Source organism: Octopus bimaculoides, chromosome 26 (genome assembly GCF_046866305.1).
Source record: "Octopus bimaculoides isolate indiv1 chromosome 26, ASM4686630v1, whole genome shotgun sequence".
Lineage (NCBI taxonomy): Eukaryota > Metazoa > Mollusca > Cephalopoda > Octopoda > Octopodidae > Octopus > Octopus bimaculoides.
The window spans coordinates 24,136,253-24,153,752 of NC_142953.1; the positions used below are offsets into that span (position 1 = coordinate 24,136,253).

Sequence of the window (17,500 nt, forward strand, 5' to 3'; positions counted from 1 at the left end):
CTGATAGAATAAGTACTAATCTTACAAAGAATAAGTCCTGGGATTGATTTGTTTGACTAAAAGTGGTGCTCCAGCATGGCCACAGTCAAATGATTGAAATAAGTAAAGGAATAAAAAAATAAAAAGAATGTGAAATGTATGTCTCTTGAGTTGTTTTATAGTTTTCTGTAAGACTTGCTGGAGAAAGCTGGCACATTTCTTCAGTGGTATTTAATGGTAACTACTACCTTTTACATCTGGCTGACTCTTCTATAAGGTTCTGTGTAGGAAACTGAGGGCTGTTCTCTAATGTAGCCTTAGAAGATAGCTGCCAGGAATTATGGAACCATTTCATCGTTTCCATACACATTCACACACCCTGACAGATACAATTTTTTAATCCTCACTCTTTCTTTCTCTCTCTCTCTCTCTCTCTCTCTCTCTCTCCCTCTCTCTCTCTCTCTCTTCCTGTGTTGTGGTTACATTCCTATGAAAATTATTATCCAAACAAGAGTCTACACTATATTGTATCTCTTGCAGTACCTCATATTGAATAGTTTCTCGTAAAAAAATAACATCAAAACAATCCATTTATATTTGATTCTAGAATTGTTTTGTTTTTGGGAAACAAAGTAATCCACCAGACAACAAAATGGGTAAATAACCTTTAGCTCGCTCACTCTATGTCTCTCTCTCTCTCTCTCTCTATATATATATATATATATATATATATATACACACACATACATATGCGTGTGTGTGTGTTCATGTATGCATATGTGTGCATATATCTGTGTGTGAGTACTTAAATATACATAGATAGACACTCATATACATACACATATACACACACACACACATGTATGTTTGTGTGTATGTATGTATATATATATACATATATATATATATATATATATATATATATATATATATATAGAGAGAGAGAGAGAGAGAGAGAGAGAGAGAGAGATATGGAAATATATATATATGTATGTATGTATTTATATAGTGCTACCTGACTGGCTCCCATGCCAGTAGCATGTAAAAAGCACCATTCAAACGTGGTCAATGCCAGTGCCACCTAACTGGCACCCGTGACAGTGGCACGTAAAAAACACCCACTACACCCTCAGTGTGGTTGGTGTTAGGAAGGGCATCCAGCTGTAGAAACCTTGCCAGATCAGATTGGAGCCTATTGCAGCCTTCTGGCTTGCCAGTCCTCAGTCAAACCATCTAACCCACGCCAGCATGGAAAATGGATATTAAACGATGGTGATGATGATGATATATATATATATATATATGTGTATATATATTCTTTATGTTTTACTTGTTTCAGTCATTGGGTTGCAGCCATGCTGGAGCACTCTCTTGATAGCTTATGGGGACATAAACAAACCAACATCAGTTGTAAAGTGGTCGTGGAGGACAAACATGTGTGCACGCACACACACACACACACACATAGGGCTTCTTTCAGTTTCCGTCTTCCAGATCTACTCACAAGGCTTTGATTGACCCAGAAATATAGAAGACACTTGCCCCTGGTGCCATGCAGTGGAACTTGGGATCATGCGGTTGGGATACAAAGATCTTACTGCACAGCCATGCCTATACATATATATGTGTGTATGTATATATCGATAGATAGATAGATAGGCAGACAGACAGACATCTTCACATCCTCATGGAAGATCTCCAGCTATAAACAATGCCAGAAGTGAATAGACAGGAAACTGTATCAGGAACTTGCGTTGCTTTCATCAATACAAGGGAAATGTTCTAATTTCTATGTAGATATTTTGTTTTAATTATTTTTTATCATCTTTTTTTTTTTAATATTTATTCCATGTAAATATTTGTGTTTCATAAATTTGTAATTCATCCAATTATATATCATACACCATCTTTCTCTCCTTCCTTTCATCTCTGTATAACTTGTCTCACCCACCCGACACATCATCGTAAGCCCCCACCGCACTTCTAGCTAATGTTTCTTCATATTTTTCTGTATCTTTTCGAGCCATTGTGGCTAAGAAAGAAAAGATTATCAGCATCAGCATCGTTGTTGTTATTATTATTATTATTATTATTATTATTATTATTATTATTATTGAAGGCTGCAAACTAGCAGAATCGTTAGCACACTGGGCGAAATACTTAGTGGTATTTCATCTGCCGCTATGTTCTGAGTTCAAATTCCACCAAAGTCGACGTTGCCTTTCATCCTTTCAGGGTCGATTAAATAAATACCAGTTACACACTGGGCGGTCGATGTAATCAACTTATTCCCCTCCCCCAAGCTGCCCTTGTGGCAAAAATCTTAAATCATTGTTATGTTTGTTGGCAGCGAGCTAGCAGAGTCATTTGCATGCTAAGCAAAATGCTTAAAAGTATTTCATATGTCTTTATGTTCTGAGTTCAAATTCTGCTGAGGTTGGCTTTGCCTTTCATCCTTTCAGGGCTGATAAATTAACTACCAGTTGAGCACTGGATTCGATTTCATCAACTTACCCCTCTGCAAAATTGCTTGCCTTGTCTCAAAATTATTATGATTATTAAGGTAATGAACTGGCAGAACCGTTAGCATGCTGGACAAAAATGTTTAGCAGCATTTTCTCCCGCTTTATGTTCTGAGTTCAAATTCTGCTGAGGTCAACTTTGCCTTTCATCCTTCTGGGTCTATAAATTAAGTACCAGTGAAACACTGGGGTCAATGTAATCAACTAGTCCCCTCCCCCAAAATTTCAGGCCTTGTGCCTTTAGTAGAAAGGATAGTTATTATTATTATAGACGTCACACAGTATATAATAACGTAAGGTTGTTGATTGAAGATATTGTGTCTACCTGGGGTTTGTACTGTTTGTCAAGTCACAACAAGGACTTCAGAAAGACAGTACTTTATGCAATATTGGTGTAGTTCCAAGTAATGCCAACTTTTGCAATACTCCTAAGGTTTCCAGACGTTTTTTCAGATTGATGCTCCAATGACAATAGAGATAACCTTTATGCTCGACTCTTGTAGCTGCCACATCTTAGTAATCTCAATTCTCAGGTCTCCATATTTATCAACCTTTTCTCTTTTTTCCTGATGATGTGTTGATCTCCTGGCACTGCCATGTTGATTATTAGGCATTGTTGTTTGTCCCCCCCCCCTAAAGGTTACTATATCCGGCCTTCGGTGCTCTAACACTTTGTCTATCTGGAAGTCAAAGTCCCAGAGGATTTTTGCCTTCCCCTTTTCATCCATTACCTTTTCCAATGTATGTTGGTACCAAGCACTTGTTACCTCATATCCATGCTTCCAGTATAGTAGCCAGTGGAGGTTTTGCATCACCTTGTCTTGTCTGTGATTGTACTCTTTCTGCACAAGACTTTCACAAGCACTAACAATGTTAGTCATGCTTTCAACCCTCTCCCCACACATTCTTCAGAGGTTTATTGCACTTGTGTGGTGTATATCCTTTTTCACTGAGTTGGTGTTCAATGCCTGATCCTGGGCAGCAATGATTAGTTGTTATTATTATTATTATTATTATTATTATTATTATTATTATTATTCAGCATTAGGGGACTGAATTACCAAAAAGCTAATGGTTAGTATTTGAGAAAGCATCCATCAAGTTGTAAAAGAAAGTGGTAATTGCAGCCACATACTGATGTCCAAATTTATGACAAATCATTCCTTCCAGTTTTACCATTCTAATATAAATAACAAAAGTGAATTAATTAATTAATGTAAAACTGGAAACAAATCTTTTAATTTAATTGTTTGTATTCCTTTTATCTTTATTTTCCTCTTTTATTTTCAGTTTCGACTGGCCGGCCTGGGGAAGGCATACAAGACTCAGAACATGTGGTAAGTAAAGTTGACAGTATATCCTTGTGTGCAAGAATTTGGAGAAACACACATGCACACAAACACACACACACACACTGAGTAAGATATTTCAAAAATAAATAGACACCCTCATTTTATCTATAATATAAATTGAAGTTGGCCGAGCGTTGTATCCCTTCTTGTCTTGAGGTTCAGTCTTCATTTGTGTATGTGTGCTTGTCTGTTCATATAACCTATGTACCTATCCGTTTGTCTGTCTATCTGTTTACTTTCATATCCATGTGCTTACATACATCTGCATATACATATATACATACACCTCTACACACACACATACATACATCTATCTACATAACAGCCCACTAACCATTCTACTCTACCTGTATAAGCAGTGGGTATGGGGTATGATATCTACTATGAGTATTTCCTATTTAGCATTGGGGAAGTTTCATTTATGAGGATGTACTCCTGTATTTGTCTGAGTGTTGGGTCCTTTGGGTGCTTGGATAAGATGCGGATGTCAAGTTGACCCAGGTTACCTCCATATTGGTCCTTGGCATGTTGGTAGAGTATGGAGAACTGATTTTTGTTGTCATATTGTCTCAAATGTTCATTTAGTCGTTCCGCAATGCTCCTAGATGTCTCCTCTATGTATGTCATGTTCATGTCTTTACAAGCACCTTCTATGCATCTTATACTGTAAACTACATTTCTAGTTCTACAGTTAATGCCAGGGCTAATCCTACTTACCATGCAGTTATCATTGGTGCATATGGTATTCTCAAAGGGGTATGTCCTACATAGTTGTGATCTGATGGAGTTTCCTGGCTTTTCAACAATCTTAATGTTGAGTTTGGTCTCCTTCAGAGCTTTCCTAAATCTACAGGCTAGTTTTCCATGGGCTGTGGCCTCTACAAACATCACTCCTTGATATTTGTCGGTTTTATACCACATGTTCACACTGTTTGCTTTGTCACAAGTTCTTTGTACCCTGTTCCATGAAAGTTGTCATTCCCATGCTTCACATCAGATCTCAGTGAAAAAGAAAACATTGCTTTTGTGTTTGCACTCCCAGTAATCCTAACAGCTCTTGAAGGAGCGGAATTAAAAAACAAAATTGTTAACTTGTAAAACTGGTATGGTTTGTGACAGGAAGAGCAACCAGATGTAAAAATATTGCTTCAAATCAGTACTCTTCCAACCTCTGCCAGCATAGAAAAATAGACGTAAAAAGGAACAAGGGATTATATTCTACGCTGATATATTTGGACTTGTGTCATCATATTGGTTGTTAGTCATAATCAATACGAGGTCTATTGATAGATGTTAATAGATTTCATGAAACTTATTGTCATGTGGAAATGTAGAGAGGATGAAGTTAAATGGCATTAAATTCACGAAATCAGGACTTCAGACTCTGTGTGTGTGTGTGTGTGTGTGTGTGTGTGTGTGTGTGTGTGTACTTATATAAATATACACAGATGCACTCTCACATATGTAGTTGTTATGAAGTACAAATGAGTTTGTCACGAATCTAGCGGCTTTACGAATGAACAAAATTAAACGTTGCAATAATAATGTAATTATGTTGTCAATCAACCCCGAGTTGAAGCAGTCACCTAACAACCAACACATAGCATTCTCTTGACTCCCTATTTCTGGTTCTAGCCATTTCATTTGCACCTTCAATTCCCTTGCTAATGTCATCATGTAAATGACACACACTTTGTTTTCACGATCTTATAAATATGAGGGTTTATAGCTATGAAAGAAATCAATATTTATTTATTAAGCTGCTCTTGTTGAACTCCAAGGTCAGCAGTGGAACTATACATTTTATGATAGAACACAGCACATAATACATATAATATAATTATATACTGTATGTCTAATGGGAGAGCATATAGTGTATATATATATATATATATATATATATATATATATATATATATATATATATATATATATATATATATAAATATACATGTAATTATATACTGTATATCTGACAGTTGAGCACACAGTGTAATATATATAATTATATACTCTGTATCTAATAGTAGAGCACATAGTATATGTATATATATATATATATATATATATATATATATATATATACACACATATATATATCTTTTATATTCATATATATTTTATATTTAGTAGAAGCAAAGGAAAACTTGCAGCTCTTGAGTCACTCTGTTGCTTCTGCTAAATATTAATAAAAATATATATAAACTTTGTGTGCGTGTGTTTATATATATATATATATATATATATATATCATCATCATCGTCATCATCAACATTTAATGACTGCTTTCCATGCTGGTACAGGTTGGACAGTTTGACTGGGAAGTGGTAAACCGGGAGACTGCACCAGGTCCCAAATCTGATTTGGCATGGTTTCTACTGCCGGATGCCCTTCCTAATGCCAACCACTCCAAGATGTGTGGTGACTGCTTTTTACATGCCACCGGCATGGGTGCCAGTGAGGCAGCACTGGCATCGTCCACACTTGATTGGTGCTTTTTACGTGCCATATGTATATATATATATATATATGTGTGTATATATATATATATATATATATATATATATATATATACAAGAATAAGAGGAATGACCAGCAAATGTGGATTCCTGAATGCTAGAAATAGATGCCGAATCATCCAGCCACGAAAAAGAATGTTATCAGTAGAAAAAATCAGCGACACAACAGACTGTAAATGAGTAAGACAAATGAAAAAATACTAAAATACGATTAATTTACGTACCATGGTTTCACCTGTTAACATTTACATAGGTAAATATCTGTGGGATCATCAGCGTAAATCTGTCTCTTTTTACACTGATGATCCCACAGATATTTACTTATGTAAATGTTAACAGGTGAAACCATGGTACGTAAATTAATCGTATTTTAGTATTTTTTCATTTGTCTTACTCATTTACAGTCTGTTGTGTCGCTGATTTTTTCTACTGATAACATTCTTTTTCGTGGTTGGATGATTCGGCATCTATTTCTAGCATTCAGGAATCCACATTTGCTGGTCATTCCTCTTATTCTTGTATGTAATATAATTTTAATCTTCGGATTTTTTAATATGCTAGACCACTGGTTTTAATTGATCAATATCAATTTCTACCCTCATTAATAAATTTTAAATATATATATATATATATATATATATATATATATATATATATATATATATATATATATATATATATAAATATATATATAAATATATATATATGTGTGTGTGTATATATATATATTGAACCAAATTCGATGACTGGCACCTGTGCCAGTGGAGCGCTAAGAGCACCATCCAAGCGTGATCATTGCCAGAGTATCTGTCTGGCTTCCGTGCCAGTGGCACGTAAATAGCACCATTTGAGCGTGATCATTACCAGCGTCGCTTTACTGGCACACACACACATATTTGGCTATTTTACCATTGTATTACTCAAATATGAAGAATCTTGAGTTCTATTTTTCCTGTTTTGCGTCACCATACCTGTATATATAAATATATATATAATTATATACTGTATATCTGATGGTTGAGCACACAATGTATATAATGTGATGTATATAATTATATCCTGTATATCAAATGGTAAAGCATGCAGTATCTTTTTACTTGTTTCAGTCATTGAACAGTGGCCATGCTGGGGCACTACCTTCAATGGCTTTAGTCAAATGAACCAATCTCACTGCTTACTTTTTTAAAGCTGGGCACTTATTCTAAGGGTCTCTTTTGCCAAACCACTCTTAGTCCCTATTGTCCCAAGGTCTCTTCTAACCTGGAGTAGTGACACCTATCAGGGTTCCAGCTCTGGCTTAACTAACATAGGTGAGGACAATCCATCTGAACACAGAGAATGCAGAAATATCTTTGCCTGGTGTCAGGGTGTGCAGTAAAACCTCCAAGAGTGAGGGGTCCCTAACTGTTGTTAGAGCAGCCTTCAAGGAGAGGGACACTCTGATATAAAAGCTACAGTTTCACTTGATTACTGGTCAGCTTGTTTCAGCCTGTCACTTGGTATTTATCACAGAGATTCAGAGAGAGCTACTAATGCTGTACAAGTGTTTGTCGCTATAATCGAGTCACGTACAGATGTCTCTTTACGACAACCTCATTAGTCATTCCATCTACTCAAAATCCTATGGCAATGGAAAAGCAGCGATGTGTGCCGACCTAACCAATTGGACACACACAGCAAGTTACAACTGTCATCTGTCACCTATGCTTCAAACCACGCAGCTCTGCAACGGGACTGAATAGCTATCTGAGAAGTCATGGACGGAAAGACAATAAGTAAGCACAAGAAAGATGGAACAGTCACCACACACACACACACACACACAGATAATGTCTGGACTTCCCATCATGCCTCACCTTCATCTATGTTCACTTATTTACATCCAGACTCTGTCTATGTTTGCTCAATGTTTCCAGAATGATAAACTTATTTTCATTCTTTGATGTGGTCTATCAGCCTGCTAATAATAACTGTCAAATCTCTGTCCAAATCAATCATAACACCTTAAGTAAGGAAAGGACTCCTTGCATAGTGTTGCCCCGAAATTTACCCCTAAATATGTACAGCACGCATGGCTGGCATACTCTTGGTTACAGATGTGTCCAGTCAGGTGTGACCTTTGGTTAAACAACAGCCAATTTCATTTTCTCCCTTCCTTAAAAACTAGATCCTCTTCTTTCCCTTCCCAGAACCCCATTCCTCTTTCTACTTCCCTTAAACTAATATCATCATCAAATTAAATATAAAAACAAAACATTCTTTTAACCTGTTTTCCTTGACCCATCCTGCCCCCTTGGAAGAATTTATGGAGCTTTGCACTCTGTCCCACCCTCTGCGACTCACAAAACAAACAAAATGGAGATGCACTTTTATCTCTTTTTGTCTTTTTAGAAGTCTCCTTCTTCCTCCCACTGTCTCTCCAATTGCACCTCTCTCTCCCTCTGCCCCTCCCTCCCTTCACTTGTCTCTCTCTCTCTCTCTCTCTCTCTCTCATATCTCCATTTGTATAAAAAAGCTGTTGACCAAATGTATTCTTTGCCAGTAACAAGTACAGAGCAATGTGTGAGACAGTGTACTAACTGTAATAACTGGCCTGAAATGATCACAGAAATGATCAAAGTGAATCATTTCAAAGAAACATTGACTAAAAATAAGTTGATAAAGTAACTGGACGAAGAATTCCAATTTTATATTATTTAAAATTATCGTTATTTTCAATAAAACTCGGCTATTAGCGGCAAGACAGATGTGAACTGAATTGAAATGGGGGTATTTGCGATACATCCAGTATTTCCAATAGTGAGAAGGTGAGGTGGTGTAATGCTTTGCCATCAAACTGGGACCAGAATAAAGAGGACGACTTGAAACAGCGTTAATTAGATTGTGATCTTTGATAGTGGAGCTTCACGTCTAACATAACAAAAGGTAGCAACAGATAAAGAGAGGCTATTAAGCGAATCTCTTTTGCATAATATGCCTGGGAAAGCATATGTTAAAATGATAATGAGTGAAACGGTATTGTATCCGCCTCAAAGACTCAGTCACACCGAATGGCAGCTAGTTTTTAACTAAATCAATTGAATGTTTCGCTTCATGTTTGCTGTTGTACGAAATCTATTGATATTTGGTGCTGGTCTATCTCATGGAAAATGCTGCTGGGTAGAGGAAGAGCGTGAAAGTTAAATGTCATTAAATGTTCAGTTTCTTAAAGTAAGGTGATGAGGAGCAGCAGCATCATTGACATCATCATTGTCATCGTCATCAGTCGTTCATGTTGCTGTTCTTCTTCTTCTTCTTCTTCTTCTTCTCCTTCTTTCCTTTGTATGTAAAATCAATTTGAAATACCAGGAAAGAGAACTTATGTGATTTCATGTGTTCAGTCCTTTCCCTTATTGACTGTTTGATGAGAGTCAGAAATCACACATACACAAGGTGTGTGTGTGTGTGTGTGTGTGTTCATGTGTCTGTCTGTCTATGTATATAGATGTATGTATAAGTGTGTGTGTATAGATATGTATCTATGTATCTCTGTATGCATGTGTATATATATATATATATACACACACACACAAACACACAGACACAAATGCACATGTACATGTCTGTGTGCCTATATATAAATATATATACATATATACATTATATAAACACACACACATATCTATATGTATGTATGTATGTATGTATTCAGAGAGAGAGAAGAGAGTTATATAGTTTTCATGAAGCATTGTTTCAAATATATAAATGTTTTGGATTCTTTATATTGAAAAGCCAAAACAATGCAAATTACCAGTTTTGCTTCCTTTATTGCAAATCATTAAATATTATTTACTAATTTACTGCAGTGAAAATCCTTTACAGGTTCAAATATCTCTCTCAGGCATATTTGAACTGATCTGCAAGACATCTGCTTCTCTCCCCTCTACTCTTACTCCTTCTGATCTGGCACAAAACCACCTTCCTCAATACTACTCCCTCCTTCCGTTGAGTGGGGTCTTCTCTTGTAAATTATTTGATAACCTCACGGATGATGGTGCCACATAAAATGCACCCAGTCCATGCTGTAAAGTGGTTTACCCTTAGGAGGGGCATCTAGCTACAAGAACCCTGCCAAAGCAGGCAGTCCAGCTTGGGGCAGTCTTCTGACTTACCAGCTCCTGTCAAACTGTCCAGCCCATGCCAGCATGGTAAATCAGACATTAAATGATGATTATGATGAGGATATATTCATATATTTATGTTTGTTTTTGTGTTCAGTTGTAATTAAAGCAGTTTTACATTAACCTGAAGGATTGCCCTGTACTTTTGTAGAGTACAAATTTATTATTCTTAAACAAGAATATTATCGACTGTGACTTTGAAGTTTCAGCCAGCTAAGCCATCATCAAATAAATAAATAAATATATATATATATACACACACACACACACACACACACACACATACACACACACATATATACATGTATACGCACACACACGTACACACATAATACATGTATTTGTGCATATATATAAGCATGTGTAAACATACACTTATGTATACATACTGTGTTAATTATTTCCGGTCTATCTTTCCCATTGTCAACATATTTTTCAATCCAATCTGTAGAGACTCCTCTTGTCACTTTATTGTTCTCCAGCTACTTATTACATTGAAGATCTCATCCAAGTTGAACAAAGCAGCTGATGTCGTTTATGAGTTGCTACTAGAAACAAGTGTTAGAATCTCTATTTGGAATACAAAGGAAATTATCCAAGCTGCTCTTCTATCATTGCCATCATCAGTTCCACTGTACCATTTCCATTTCCATCTCCAAACAGCGTGGAGAATGTATTTATTGGTTGGTGGGCGTGAATTCATCTTAAATGTCTTCCACTTCAAAAAGAACCAAGGTGTACATCGGCTGGTGGCATTTATTACTAGGCAGATACAATAAATATAAGTAATCCTGGCTGCCATAAATAGTGTTTAGAGCACAAGGTAAATGGATGGAGCTTAGTGAAAGAAACTGTTGCATCAAATGGGTGCATTCAAACAGCAATGGATGATTATTGTTTTCCTAATTTGGTGATGAAATTTTCCCTCCCTCCTTCCCTCTCTCTCTCTCTCTCTCTCTCTTCCTCTCCCACTCCTTCCTTCCCTCTCTCTTTGTCTGCTCTTTCTCACCCTCCACTCTATCTCTCCATCTCTCATCTACAAGTTGGTTCTTCTTTTATTTACAAATTACAAAGATTTTTTTCTCAACTTAAAGTAATTTAGTTCTTTGTAGGTTAATAATTTACACTAACCTAGTTACCTTCTTGGATTTATGTCCACTAGCTTTTATCTGCCAAGTCAGGCATGTTGTTGTCTCCTCCTCTCCCTTCTCTCTCTCTCTCTCTCTCTCTCTGCCTTTTTCCCTATAATAATGACCTCTGCTCCCAAAATCTGGTTGATTTCATTTCATCTCTAATCAGACAATTCTGACTCACTTATCTCTCTGGCCTCCCCCACCCTCCTCCATGTTGTGTCTTCCACCTCCCCCAATGTTTTTCCAGCCCTTCTACCAGTTCCCTGCTGAATATCACATTTCAATAAGGATTTAGATATAAAATATTCTCCCACACTCCGGGAGACAAATTGAGGCTTCACTTCAGCATTTATTTTCTCAAATTTTGTTTATTATCCTGCTGAGGTCAACTTCCCTTTCATCTTTACATAGTTAATTAATAAAGTACCAGTCAAGTACCGTAGGGTCAATGGTATGGACTAATCCCCTTTCACCAAACTTAATTCCAGGGGCCTGTTTTACCTTTTACTTGTTTCAGTCATTAGACTGTGGCCAAGCTGGGGCATTGCCTTCAAGAATATTTAGTCAAACGAATCAACCCCAGCACTTTTTTTTAAGCTTGATATTTACTTTATCAGTCCTTTTTGCCAAATTGCTAAGTTACAGGAATGTAAATAAACTAACACCAGTTATCAAGTTGGGGGGGGGGGGGGTAGGACAAACGCAGGCACAAAGGATTTACACATACACATACATACACACACACACACACATATGATGGGCTTCTTACAGTTTTCATCTATCCAATAGAATAAGTACCAAACCTTAAAAAAAAAGGTTCTGGGGTAATTTTGATTGACTAAAATTTCTTTAAGGCACTGCCCCAGCATGGCCACAGTCTAATGACAGAAACAAGTAAAATTTCGAAGATGGCCACAACTTATTGTTTGATAGCAGCCAAGACATTCTCCCATTAAAGCTAAGTCAGCAACTGAAATAAATCAGTGAACAAAATGACTGCAGAATAAATTAAAGATGACTGTAAAAGAAGTTTAAAAATTGACTATAACAGGAGTTTAAAGACAGCTAATGCAGGATGAAGAAAAATGTAAATAATAGGATGAATGGATTTACTGAGAAGATAAGATATAAAAAAAAAATAACAAGAAAAAATATGAAATGACATGTCACAGAAGACAACGTTTTTAGTATTTGATCTGCAGCTAGAATATTTAGTCCTTGGAATATACTACCAGACAGTTCTTAGTGTTGTTGTGCTTTTGACTTCTTTAGAAATTATTTATACAATGACGGCGGGGTGGGGGTGGGGGTGGGGCGGACAAACTAGCAAGCATCAGTTGATGATCCATCTTTACGTAGATAGTAAATAAAGCCGTTTCTATTAATATTTTTGTCTTGCTTACTTTATCTTCAACTACATGAATATTGACGATCATAAGCAAAACAAAAAAAGAAAAAAAATATGATACACACACACACACACACACACACACACACATATATATATATATATATATATATATATATATAAGCTATATCATATATTAGAAGCTATGTCATAAGATAGACATTATGGGAAGATTATAAACTGCTCTCTTCCTGTTGGCAACAAAGGGTTTTACTATTGATACAAACTATAGATTGTGTGTGTGTGTGTGTGTGTGTGTGTGTGTGTGTGTGTGTGTGTGTGTGTGTGTGTGTGTGTGTGTGAAATAGGAAGATTGGTCCAGTGTAATAATGGATGGATGGTCAGAGTTGTGTGCAATGTGTTGGTTGAGTAATATTAATTTATAATATGCATATGGTATATTGGTGGAGCAATATCAATTTGTTTTATGTGCTTGCATCATTGTGTGTGGTTAAGCAGTATGCTTCCTGAACACATGGTTTCAGGTTCAGTTCCATTGCATGGCACCTTAGGAAGTGACTTCTGCTACAGTTCCAGTTCGAATTCTACCAAAGCCTTGCGAGTGAATTTGGTAGATGAAAACTGAAAGAAGCCCATTGTGTTTGTGTGTGTTTCTTTGTCTTGTCATGGCATGGTAGTTGTAAATGATTGTCACTGTCCTACAAGCTGTGTCATTCATTGCTAATTAAACATTTAGAATTTAGGAGGGGGCTAAGCAGAAGGCACCTGTCCAAGATACCAAGCAGTGGAATTGAACCCAAAACCTATTGGCTGGGAAGTAAACCTCTTAACCACACTGCCCATCCCTACACTTGTGTTGTTCTATTTCTAGAATCCAACCTGTTTGCCATTTACGCTGTCATTAATTGTATGCTTTGCAACACATTCCTGACTCTACATTGAATGCCTTCTCTGATTAAATGTGAGTTCTTCCATCAGATGAGGCCATCACATTATTTCCTTCTGACTTTCTCAGAGTGTTTCGTCAGCAAAGATATTGGAATGGTTTGCCATTACCTTCCCCTCCTGGATGACCGTTGGCCAACAAGGAACTCATCCTGCTGGGGTAGCCAGACATCCTCCTCACAAGAGTAGCAAGCTATTCAAGTAGGGGAACCAGTTTAGTCACTGACCACTTGACCATGGACTGGTGGTACTGGTTTCCATGGTACCAGTAGCAGATCTCGCTAACCTGTGATGAGATCACTGACCTGACAACTAGATGCCAGAGTATCTTGATAAAACAACAACCATATATATATATATATATATATATATATATATATAATGTCTGCTTTCTATGCTGGCATGGATTGGACTGTTTGACTGGAACTGGTAAGCCAGAGAGCTGCATCAAGTTCCAGTCTGATTTGGCATGGTTTCTATGGCTGGTTGCCCTTCCTAATGCCAACCATTCCAAGAGTGTAATGGGTGCTTTTTCTGTGCCACCAGCATGGGTACTATTTACATGACACTGGCAACAGCCGTGACTATGATTTCACTTGGCTTGGTGACCCTTCTCAAGCACACCATGTTCCCAAAGGTCTGAGTCACCTGTCACCTCCATGAGGCCCAACATTTGAAGATCATGCTACTGGCAAGAGCCACCATTATGATTTCACGGGTGCTATATATATATATATTAAACATTATAGCATTTTAGAAAGCTATTCTAAATTTTAAAATGTAACAATAAATAGTGAAAATATACATATCTTTTTTCCATCCCCTAACCCTAACCCTAACCCAAATTCAACTTATTATAGGTGTGGATGTGTGGCAAGAAGTTTCCTTCCCAACCACATGGTTCTGGGCCCAGTCCCACTGCATCGCAAGTGTCCTCTACTATAGCCTCCGGTCAATCATGTGGTTGGAATGCAAACTTCTCACCGTGCAACCACAATGTTCTCTTCATCAGTGATATTGTCTTAAGTTTTGTATTCTGCTACAAGAATAGTTTCGATATCAGCCGGCATAGAACTTGCTGCCGAGACTGGATATAATATTGGTTAGTTTCCATACGCAATATTAGATTACATAAGATATTAACAATAAAATATATATGTACATAAATAAATAAATAAATTTAAAAAATCAATAAATATTGATTGTTAGTCGAAAGTCTGTACAAGTCCTGAGAATTTTAGAATTTCCCATAGAAAGTCATGTCTTTCTTTCTTTCTTATTTCAAGTATCGTTGACATCTGGCATGGTTCTTGTTGAAGAGAGAGGGAGTGAGTTTTCTAATGTATTTTTTATACCTGATTACACTAGCTATTGCCTTCTGTTGGTGACAGACTCGTTTATATTTAGTAATTATTTAGTAATTATTAGGAAGCGAGGAAAAGGTGACAATAATATTGTCACCTTCTCTCACTCAGTGTTGCTTTCTCTCTTCTTTCAGTATGATGAGGCAGATAAAGAAATGCTCTTATTGTTAATATTCTATTATATTATTATAATACTGAGCTGACAGAATGGTTAGCATGCCTGACAAGATGCTTAATACCATTTCGTCTGTCTTTACATTCTCAGTTCAAATTCCACCAAGAGTTACACACTGGGGTCGATATAATCAACTAGTCCCCTCTCACCAAATTTCAGGCCTTGTGCCTTTACTAGAAAGGATTATCATTATTATTGAGTGAGAGAGCAGTGCCTGCCATCAAACTGACACTGAGGTACAAATATACAAAGCCCAGTATACCCATCATGACTACCCGTCTGATAAGGGTACACCAGGCACATCCATCACAACCGTATGTGCGTGACATGGTGATCTCATATCAAGATAAACAGCGCATGAGCTTACAAGGGGGGGCCCAGTTAGAATTTTCTTCAGGTTGAGTAGCCCATCCTGCTCAAAAGGTCCCTGAATAAGGGTCGTTTAAGGATGATTAACGAAACCCCTGGTGTTTCCAGAGGTGAATTACTCAAACCCCAAAGAATTTGTCTCAACACATGACTATGATGCTCCCCAACTACCCCTGCTTATGATCAAAGCTTCTTATATCGTCAGCTCCTAAGGAACAAGCCATGTTATTGAGCAAAATATTTGCTATTATTTCTAGTATCATTATTATTATTATTAATATTATTGGAAAATTATTTTGAAGAAAACATTTACTTAGTTTTTTTTGTTTTTGTTTTACTTTAGATTTTATTTTGTTTTTGCTTTTATTTCTCATGTATTTTTGTCTGAATTACAAACACCCTGTACCCCTCTCCAAAAAAAAAAAAACCATGAAAGACTCTATGAAAGCAAAAACACTTGTGCCAGTTGCTCACCATTTCCCACACAGTCTCACACACACACACACACACACACGCCACCTTTCTACTACTCTCTCCTTTCACTGTTTTTCATTCCCTTCCTCTTCTGCCTCCTCTTCTTCAATGTCTCCCCAAAACTAATTCAATTCAGTCTTGAAATTTGTCAGCAGTTGTCTGAGAAGTTTACAAATAGATTTCAGTAATATTTTTTGTTTGTTTGTTATTTTTTTCTTTTACTGCTGTTGTTGTTTCTGGCATGTTGTGGTTGTTGTTGTTGTTGTTGTTGGTGGTGGTGGTGGTGGTGGTGGTTCTTCTAATGGTGGTATTTTTGTGTCTTTGAACATCTTTTAATTCTTCAGTAAAATGAAAACATATGTAGGCATATATATATATATTGTGTGTGTGTGTGTGTGTGTTTTACACTATGTGATTTGAAATACAGTAAAATGTAAACAGAATCATCAGTGCTGTGACCACCACCACCACCACCACTCCATCTGCCAGCCTAATCACCACCATCACCACCACCACCACCACCGTCTTGCCGCTAGAAAAATAAGACAAAAAGGTGTCTTTTACAAAAACAATTTTTTCACAAACCTTGCAGGATTTTGCTAAAATCAAAAATTCTGTTTTGATTTGTTGGCTTGTTTTTGTTCTTTTTTGTTTTCTTAGTGGTGGGAGGTGTCTGGAGGAGGAAGAGGAGGAGAACAGTTATGGAATTAATTTCTCAAGAGGTCTTCTCTCTCTCTCTCTCTCTCTCTCTCTCTCTCTCTCTTATTCTTTCATTTCCTTCTTCTTGACAATATTTCTCTCTACTTTCTTCCTTCATTTCTTCTTTTTTGTTCTTTGTTTCACTCCACTCTCTCTCTCTCTCTCTCCCCTCTCTCATTCCATCCTCTCTTTCCTCCCTCTCTCTCTCTCACTACCTCTCTAATAGCTACACTATACACAGACTCACAGTGTTGTATATGTTTGTTATTATTTTCGTTTGCTGGATGCTGATGAAGGGGCCCATGCCCATAGCCTTTGTTCACTGAGATTGATGTTATTAATATTCTTGTTGAACATTTGTAAATCAACGCCTGCAAAAAAGACCCGAACCAGGAGGGAGTTCCAGAGGGATGATACCTAAGGAAGGAAGGACTGGGTGG

The 17,500-nt window shown here is 36.9% G+C and overlaps 1 protein-coding gene across 26 annotated transcripts in view; it reads left to right on the top strand.

Moving 5' to 3' along the window:
• The window catches only part of LOC106883622 (calmodulin-binding transcription activator 2), an 859,097-nt gene that overhangs the window by 799,640 nt on the left and 41,957 nt on the right, over window positions 1–17,500 (top strand). For all 26 annotated transcript variants that reach the window (XM_089342578.1, XM_089342567.1, XM_089342583.1 and 23 more), the window contains one exon: window positions 3,792–3,838. In XM_089342578.1, the coding sequence (XP_089198704.1) occupies window positions 3,792–3,838 (47 nt within the window). The remainder of the gene's footprint in view (window positions 1–3,791; window positions 3,839–17,500) is intronic.